Source organism: Pipra filicauda, unplaced genomic scaffold, assembly GCF_003945595.2.
Source record: "Pipra filicauda isolate LSUMZ 115617 unplaced genomic scaffold, ASM394559v2 scaffold553_size308853_pilon, whole genome shotgun sequence".
Classification (NCBI taxonomy): Eukaryota; Metazoa; Chordata; class Aves; order Passeriformes; family Pipridae; genus Pipra; species Pipra filicauda.
The window spans coordinates 286,565-295,987 of record NW_024104702.1 but is presented as its reverse complement, the minus strand read 5'-3'; the positions used below and the strand labels follow the sequence as shown (position 1 = coordinate 295,987).

Here is a 9,423-nt window from a genome sequence, read left to right as displayed (position 1 = left end):
AACATCATTTTGGTGAAGGGTACGCATTTAGAACAATTTCTAGCACTTGCAATATGAAAATTACATTTTGGGGAAAACAAAATAGAGTCAATACTTAGTTTTAATTCTGAGGATTTTCTGCTAAAATTAGTTCAAATATTTCCAGGTCTTCAAAATTCAAAGCGTTCATTCTTTTCAGATTTTTCCCCATACTTTTGTAAGCAATCAGCGTTTGAAGACCAAGTAATATTCTTTCTATCATATGTTCTATATTTTTTCTGCTTTATTACAGATTCCTAAAGAAAAAAAGAAACAAACCCGGGTCTCTTTTCACTGTAGTTGTGACCCTTACCACGAAGATGAACGTTTCAAAGAGTTGGTATTGAAATGAGAACTTAGATCTCTGTTAGAAAGTAATCTAGTTCCTATGCAACTCCGTCAAAATGAGCAGTGAAGATACATTCACCTATTTACAACTTTACATGTCACACTCGGCAGAAAGCCGAGGAGGAAATCAAGTTTACCTTCACGATAATTTGTTCTTTTGACGTGACTTTGCCATCGGCGTTGTTTTAATTTCTATTAATGCAAAAGCATCGCGGTTCCCAGGATTTGAAATGATTCAAAAGTTTCTGGGGAGATTCCTCCACGGGAGCAACTGGATTTTCCTCCTTGGATTGATCAGATCTCTCAACTCCTGTGACTTTGGCAGTGGCATTTTCCGGCGGACGCCGGACTTGGTGGGATTTGGAGGGTGTTATCCCGATCCCTGCCTTTCCCGGAGCTCCACTTCTCCCCGGCCAGGAGCGGGGCCCGACGAGACAGGAGGAACGACGGAGGCATCCTCCCCGGGGGGCGCGGGGCAGCACCTGGCACAGGAGGCACGTGAAAAGAAATTAAATAAATGAAATTAAATGAAACGCAGCGGGAGATGGGTTGACTCGCTGTGTGAGCCCCCACCTCCCGCCACCCCACATCTCCCCCGCAACCCGCAGCCGTCGCTCGGTCCCTGCGTGGCCGGGGAGGGCATCGCGTGCTGGAGCTCTCCCCGCGCCTCCCGCCCCGCAGCTCCCGGGCAGTCCCGGCTGCGGGGGGGATCTCCCTGGCTTCCCCCGCCTTTGCCACCCGCCAGGCACGGGGCTGAAATTCCCCCGGCGGCCGCGGAGCCCCTCCGGCCCCAGCGCATTTGCGGGAGGGAGCCACGCTGTAGAAAGGGCGGGAGGTAGGGAGAGAGGGCAGGGAGGGGGTGCCAGCTCAGCCCACTGCGGCCTCATCCCCCCTCACTCCTCCCACCAGTGCGTGGTGCCTCTTAACCCCCGGGAACCTCCCTCCCGCGAAGCATTGTCCACTTTGCAGAACACGAGTTGATGACGAAAAAAATACTTCTCGGCCGCGGCCAGCCATGAGCTGTTTGGATGTTATGTATCAAGTCTACGGTCCTCCCCAGCCCTACTTCGCAGCAGCCTACAGCCCCTATCACCAGGTAAGTGTGGGGGGCAGCGGTGAAGAGGCAGAGGGTGGGAGGGGTGTCATCTGGAGGATGGCCGTCTGGGGCCTCACCAAAAGGAAAAAGGGAAAAGGAGAAGGGGAGGGGAAAGGGGGGCGGCGGGGGGGGGGAGGTCTGGGAGCCTGAGATGGTGATCGGAGCAGAATCTCATCCCACCTTGGAGCAGGGCTCCGCAGGGTACGTACACCGGCGGCAACCGACGGACTACGGGATGCCTTGGGAGCTTGGGCGCGATTTTAACCCTCAGAGGGATTTTTAGGGGGTTGGTTTGTTCGTTTTCCAATATTTGTTTGTCTGTTTCCTTTGCCGGGACCGGCTCCATCCGAGCGCGGCGGCTCGGGGCAGCGATGTCCGCGGTGTGCTTAGCCCGTCGGTAGCTGCGAGGCCGGGCTACCCGGGGTATTGCTCACCCCTGCGCGCCGGCATCCCGGCCGCTGCCGCGGGAGCCACTTTGTGCAGAGATTTTATAGCCGCCTCGGAGGGGTGCTCCGGAGTTACGCTCTGGAAGTGGAGGAGGCGACAGTGCCGGGCGGCTGCAGAGTCTCCCCGGTTTGTCGATGACGGGAAAAGCCCCGGCAGCGAAAGGGGCCAGGGTTTGAGGGATGCTCCGCGCTCCCGGGGCGCGCTCGGTGGCAGGACCCTGGCCCGTCCCCCAGCCCCACGGGACTCCCGGCGGCGCTGTCGCCTGCGAGACCTGCGGGTGCTCCGTGGGCTGGAGCCACGTCTCGCCGCCGCGCTGCGTGCGGCTCCGCCCGCGCGGGCGGGGGTATCAACTCATCCCCGGTTTTCAGTAACAGGATCCTGCCGGCCGCGGGAATGTTTCGGGCAGACACAGCCCGTCGTGCGCGGGGATCTGCTCGCTTCAGGACCCGCACCGTCCCGCGTGGGTCAGGGCTCGTTTCCCCGGGCTGCACCTGTTGCACACCTCTTTCCTTTTACCCCTCTGCGTTTCCAGCTTTTCCCTCGCCCTTACTCCTTCCAGAAATTAATTCCTTTGTCCACCAGCGTAACGAAAAAGGGGCTGGATAGAGGAAGCAGCGCCCCAGGCTCGAGGCGGGTGAGAGCCCCTGCCATGCAGAGTCGGGCCGGGGTCAGCGGCCCCGCTCCCTGCAGCCCCCGGCGTGGGGGGACCCTGTGCCGCCTCCATTGCCCGGCAGCGGGACCCAATTCCCGTTACAAATAGCAGACGATGTCTTCCCCCACCTTGCCTTCCCTCCAATCACCCCCACCCCACCCCACCCCCCCCCCCCCCCCGGCACACGGCTTATGACATTATTAAGGGGGATGATCATTACCTCAATGGCCGAACTGGGAGCCAAGTGGAAAGGCGGTCGTCGCGAAGGAGTGACATTATGATATATATCGTACGTCTTGGCCCAAGGCTTTGCCCCATCCCCTCGGTGGTTCCCTCGCCGGCCGCTCCAAGGCTCTGCCCGTATAATCCAAGCCCGGGTTCCACGTCTCAGCGCTTATTGCTAAGAAACTCCCAGCACCTGCAGGCATGCTAACGCAGATAAAGATGGGAAACATCCACCAAACTTTTCAACGCCCGCTGTTTTCCCACTCATCGAAATCCAGTAAAAACAGAATAATTTTGTAGGAAATACCTAGAGCTTCCTGCTGGCCAGGGAAATTATGTGCTTTGCTCTGAAATGTGTTTGAGTCTTTTTTTTTTTCCCTTTCCTTCTCCTCGCCGCTGTGAGTTACGGGACACTCTTCGCAGCAGATTTTGCGAGCCGGGGACAGAGAGGCTCTTGCCTTCCCCCCGCTGCCGTCGCTGGTCCGTGTGTACCTGGCCGCCGTCTGACCGTGCCCGTCGCCTTTCCCCCCGCATTGCAGCCCCTTGGCGGCCGCCGTCCGCTCCGGAGCCATCTGCAAAGTGCCTTCTTATGCCGGGCTTGGTGCGGAGGACCAGGGCGTGTGATCCCCGCCTGGCCGCGCCAGCCCCGCCCGGCGGTTCTTTCTCCATCCCGGCCGGCAACTCTGGGTTTCGGGTCACCTGCTCTGTTTGCAGCCTCTTCGCTGCCTCCCAGGGGCGGTGCAGAATTGCACTTACGGAGGGCGATGTGGGGGTGTGTGGGATTGCGGTGTGTGCTGGGGGAACAGCGGGCAGCCGAGGATTAGATTTTTGCATCCTCTCGGAAAGATCGCGGGAGAGGGCTCAGCGCTGCACGCCGGCTGGCATAGGGGGGAGCAGCGCACCTTGATGCGCTGCGTGACCGGCTCTGTTTTCTTTCCTTCCTCGTAGAAACTCGCCTTTTACTCCAAAATGCAAGAAGCCCCGGAGAGCGGCAGCAGCGCCAGCAGCTCCTTCTCCAGCCACCCCGCGGCCAGCATCAAGGAGGAGGACTGCAGCCCCGAGAAGGAGCGACCCCCCGAGGCCGAGTACATCAGCTCCCGCTGTGTCCTCTTCACCTACTTCCAGGGGGACATCAGCGCCGTGGTGGACGAGCACTTCAGCCGGGCGCTCAGCCAGCCCAGCAGCTTCTCCCTCGGCAGCTCGAAGGCGACTCGGAACGCCGGCTCCTGGCGGGGTGAGCACCCAGCGCGGCGGGGGGAGCGCGGGGGGTGGCGGGGTCCCCCTCCGGGCAGGCACCTCGGACCTCGACATCCCGTCTCCCTCCTTCCTCCCCTCGGCGGCTGGTGCTCGGCGGGCAGCCCCTGGGAGCCAATGTCCCGGGCCGAGAGCTGTCAGCTGCTTGGCCCTTTTAAGGGAAAAAAAAGAATAAAGCCCTTCAGTTCATGCCGGAGCGCAGTGGGCCAGGGGGAAGCAGCCTGGGAGGTGGAATGGGGAAATTAACTTTCTTTACACTGCAGGTGCTTTACCTGGAAGGGGCTACAGCCAAAACAGTTATGAAGTGACCCCTGCACTGTGACTGTGCAGGGGATGCCCTGTTGATGCTAGCTTTCAGTTTAGTGTGGTCATAATGATGGGAACAAAGCAAAAAGCAAATGTGGGAACCATCTCATCAGCTTCCCACCTCTGAAAAACTAATTGTGTTTGTCCCCATATTTTGCCCTGCATGTATCACCACCCTGATTGCTGCTGGAGGAAGGTCCCTAAATTTCTGAAAACGAAGGCTTCTAGACCTGCCTATGGCTGTGGCCATATGCCGTTAAGGTTAAGGCCAGGGCTTATGCACAGCTGATTCACTCTGGACAGGCCTAGAGGTACCCAGGGCAGAAGGGAATAACCTTCCCCATCCTCTCTCCACCAGAGAGTTAGGGCTGGCATTTCTTTGTGGGCAGTTTTGGTAACTCTCCCTCACAGGGCCACCTGCTCAGCCAAGGCTGGTTTCCCAGCCTTTGTATGAATTGCTGTCAGTAATGTCTAAGAATGAAATAGTTTAAATAATTCCTGTGTGAAAGATATTCAACTGATGGCAGGAAAAGAGTGTTTTTGCTCATCATGAACCTCTTCCCCTTCTACTGAGTAATGCCAGGGCTCAGAGCTGACATACTCCCTGGCAAACGTGTATCAGGAGCATGGTTTTATTTATTTATTTTGGGAACCATGCGCATTCTCAATTAATCATGCGCAACATCTACCTATACTATTAATAATCACCAGTCCATCTTGCGTGTTACTTACTGGGCTAAGAAAATGTAGGGTCCTTGTCCTTTGCCCTGCCTCCCGTATATCTCCAAAGGTTTACAGAGTGCTTCCCAAACGTGTTGACTGTATACCTAAGAAACAGGCATAAGTCTGGTGTAATAGGTGGACAATTGCCCCCAGAAAATTAAGGAAATTCAAGCTGGCCTTCAGTCAACTCTCACTGTTCCTGATTACTTTGAAACTGCACTGAGGCAGCAGCTGCTTTCCTGGAGGTGTTGGACATAAATGTTTATACAAGGAGATTATTACAAAAACAAACAAGAAAAGTCCAACCCTGAAAATTTCAGTGTTGTATAATAGCTCTCACTCAGTTTCCACTATGGAAGAAATGTTTCCTTCACCTTAGATAACAGCCTTTTGCCCACCTACATACTAAGAGAAACCTGGAGCAAATAGTTGCAGCTTCAGGGATAAACCATAGCCTAGGTGTGTTGGATGTTTAGCTGGAGAGGAATCTGTGTTTGTTTGCAGCAAGTTCTTGTGTTTGGTAGCTTTTCAGGGAATAAAGGGAATGCAAGGTTTGGTTTAGTTGGATCAGGGAGGGACAGAGGCCTAGGGAAAGGTGATCACGGCTTGCTGGGTGTGCTCATTGCTGACTTTCTCTTCCACTTCTTTCACCCAGATGGCTCCTTCCCAATGAGCCAGCGCATCTTCCCGCCGTCCTTCTGGAACAGCACGTACCAGCCCTCCTCAGTCCCAGCCAGCCTGAGCAGCCCCCTGGCAGCTGCTGCCCACAGCGAGCTGCCCTTCGCCACCACCACCGACCCCTACGCACCTGCCTCCCTGCATGGCCACCTGCACCAGGGTGGCCCTGAGCCCTGGCACCATGCCCACCACCACCACCACCACCACCACCACCACCCCTACATTGGGACACAGAGCACTGCCTACCCTCGCCCCGCCACCATGCACGAGGTCTACGGGCCCCACTTTGACCCCCGCTACGGCTCCCTTCTGGTGCCCACTGCCTCCGTCCGCCCCCACCGCCTCACCCCCGCCTCCGTGTCCACTCCAGTCAGTCCCCCCTGTGAACTAGGCAAGAGCGAAGCGGGCGCTGCTGCAGCCTGGACGACACCGGGCCCTTTCCCCAGTGCAGCAGGAGACATGGCACAGAGCATCAGCCTCAATGTTGACACAGGTAACGAGCTGCCCTTGGTGCCTACAAGTTCCCTGAGTCAGCTGCATCCCTGCTCCCTGACTCCACACCATCCGTAGTAGTAGGGAAGGACCACCCTGGGGGGTGGCTGGGATGCTGCTGTGGGAGAATAAATTGGGGGTGGAGGCCCCATATGCAACACCTGAGCTCTGTCCTGAGTGCTCTTCTTGGGGTTCTCAGGCCAGACAAGAGAGGATGGGGAGAGGGAGGATGGGACAGGCCAATATATCACATCCCCAAAACATCATTTGAATTTCTGATGCCTGCAAACATGCCCTGAGGGTACAGGCTGCTTTGAGGTACTCTTGTCTGGGCCCTGGTCCTGCTTCTGCATTGAGCAGCAAGAGCTAGGAGCAGGATGAAGCAGCCCTAAAGGTCACTTCTTGGCCCCCTCCATATGCTGCACTGAGGGCAGTAGTGTGGGCAGCCACAGCAGAGCAGGTCATTTTTAGACCCCACACGGGTTCATGAACTATCTCCTCTCCTTATTTACTTTTTCCCTCAAGTGTTTCAAATGAAAGCCCAATTGCATTTGCTGAGCAAAAAGGGCAATGGCATTCCCCCGGTAGTGCTTGGTGGGGTGTCTGGAACCAAGGCTGTGTGACTGTAGCAGTGATAAAATCAGGGACACAGGCAATTAGCAGTGGCAGATCCTGAATCAGTGGTTGTGAAGGCAAGGAAAGCTTGCTCCATGCTGGTTTTGTTATCACAGCCCCTAACGGATCCTTTCAGTGTCCTCATTTACAGCAGGAGGGACGTGTGCCAGGTTCCAGTCTGGCTTGGGCTCTTCTCCTTGCTTCATAGCCTTCTGGGGCTCTAGAGACCCCGTGCTTTAGACTGATCTCAGCTGGCAGAAATGCATTTTGTTTTCCTTTGTCCTTAAACGCCTGTACCTATTTTTCTTCTTCCCTTTTTTTTTCTTCTCTCCATTCTCAGGTTTGCAGACTCAGGATAAAAGCAAGGATCTGTACTGGTTTTAGAGCTGTCCTTCACTCTTCTTCCCCTGGCTATCCCCTGTAGCTCTCTGCCTGTTAGGCATGGTGGCATTCAGAGCTGAAATCGGGTCAGTTTGTAACAGCTTCTGATCTTGGTTTGCAGCTCGCCGTTACTCCTTCTGTGGTGGATCCCTTCTGAGCTGATGTGCTGACTCAAAGACTCTCAGATTCCCCCCTGCCCTTTTCCAAGCCCACCGTGGCCCCGCAGTTCTGGTAAAGACAACGGGATTTAAAAGGACCTGGCATTGCAAGGGCGATATTTTAGATTTGTTTCACAAAGGAAAATCCTTCTGATGCAAGAGGAGAGCCAAAGACATTGAACTTCCATTTAAGCAGACCCCACACCGAGACCTGAATTCAGACTACTCTAAAAGAGTCAAATGACATCATGGATGGTGATGCAAAACGACTGGCCTTCATACAAGGAACGGAGAAAATTGTGGGGGTTCTTTTTTAGTGGTGTGAATATTTTTTTATGGCAGCGAAAGTTATTTCTTGAGTGCAAACATGGGAAAGCTACTTAGCAGCTTTGAACTGGATTTTTACTTTCCTTTATAGAAAAGTAAAAGGAGAAGAAACTGGAATTCACAAACATTTTCAGACTGTCAAGGAACTGGTCAGATTTTTCAGCTTTGTGGTTGTGAGTGGCAAGTGTCTGGCTGGGGCCACCTGCCCTGGGCTTATAGATATGCAGCTGTTCCGCTCACAACTGCTCAAATCCCAGAAAGATGAAAACCAAGGTGGCACTTCTTAGAGTTTGGCACAACATTTGCGTTGGATGTATAACAGTTGTTTGGTTGGGGGAGCGGGGTGGTGTTTGGTTTTTTTGGTTGGTTTTTTTTTTTTTTTTTTTTTTTTTTTTGTTGTGTGTTGTTGTTGTTGTTGTTGTTTTTTTGTGTTCTGTTTTTTTCTTTTTTTACAATAAACATTTTCTGGTGAAAGTAAAACCCCCTTAAAGCAGGGGGAGAATGGAGTCTGGAGAAGAATGGCTCATCTTCAATCCAACAACCTTTAAAGAGAATACCAGAATGAAAAGCATGTGATGGACAGGAGGTCTGAGTTGCTTCTAACACTTCTCTTTGTCCACTTGTTGCTGTCATTTTGTCACTTTAGTAGTTGTTTTGGTTTTTTTAAAAGAGGGAATAAGATAGCTATTTAACAGTAGGAAAGCTATATTAAAGGTATCTCCTTCTTTCACCCTGTGTACTTTTATGCAGAATTAAGCTAAATAAGAGAAATGAGGCAAACTGGAAACTTCAGAATGAAAAAGAAAAAGGATCTCTCACATGGATGAAGTGAGTTATTTTATTATTTTGTGTTAAAGATAAATAGAAATCCTAACAGTTGAAAATATTTTCTTAGTGAGTAAAATATACAGCGATAAATACAAAATACAAAAAATGCGAGACTATTGCAGTGCTACATTTTAGTGTGTGGTGTATCTGTAAGATCTGTAAGGGGCTCTCCATAGTAGCAGATATTTTTCCATGAAGCTGCTAGAAGAGGGGACTATAGCATTTAGCGTTGCTATTGCACTGGTAAATTAAAATGTTATTATCGAGTGATGAATAATTAATGAAACAGGGTAGAAATAGAGATTACCCTATACTTAAAAGCTGACTTTTTTACAGGCAAAACATCTGATTTGAACACTACTGTGTTGTGTTTTTTCTGGGTTTTTTTCTCAATGTAATGTCTTTGGAGGCTGACAAAGTTCAAAGCATATAAGAGGACAGTCCTAACACTACCCCTCTGACACTAGGAAAAGCAGTAAAAAATGGACTTTTATGCTGTGATGAGAGTTTTTGCCTTCCAACACTCTCACATAAGCTGACATAATGTTCACTATGTGTCAGAAGTGCAGTTATGAAATTTGCCTCTCCTAGGTCTCAGCTTGAGGATAACTCAATTTCTGGAAAAGATTAGGAAGCCTAATAGAAAGAGTATGATAAAGCAGTGTGAGCACATACTGTGAGAAGCTGACAAGGAAGAATGTGTGCAGAGCATCCCTGGCCAGTGCGCAGCAAATAGCAGGAGGGGACTTGCTGTGATTTCCTCAGCCAGATACCGCTGAGTGTTTTGTCCTCACCTTCCAAATAGCCAGAGTCCAGAAAAGCTGCAAAGGGTAAGGGAAGGACCCCAGAAATTATATTACTGCTTAAAGCAAAAA

General features: G+C 52.2%; 1 protein-coding gene across 2 annotated transcripts; it reads left to right on the top strand.

Annotated features, from left to right (window-relative positions):
* The first annotated feature begins 1,330 nt into the window (after positions 1-1,330).
* VGLL2 (vestigial like family member 2) lies at positions 1,331-8,082 on the top strand. 2 transcript variants are annotated; one of them, XM_039387320.1, is made up of 4 exons: positions 1,331-1,462; positions 3,735-4,020; positions 5,725-6,240; positions 7,357-8,082. In XM_039387320.1, the coding sequence occupies exons 1-4, from the start codon at positions 1,382-1,384 to the stop codon at positions 7,395-7,397; spliced, it is 924 nt and encodes a 307-aa protein (XP_039243254.1). In that variant the 5' UTR covers positions 1,331-1,381; the 3' UTR covers positions 7,398-8,082. The 2 variants fall into 2 exon arrangements, with proteins under 2 accessions (XP_039243254.1, XP_027572121.1); XM_027716320.2 differs by having other exon boundaries at positions 7,195-8,082.
* Positions 8,083-9,423: the final 1,341 nt, after the last annotated feature.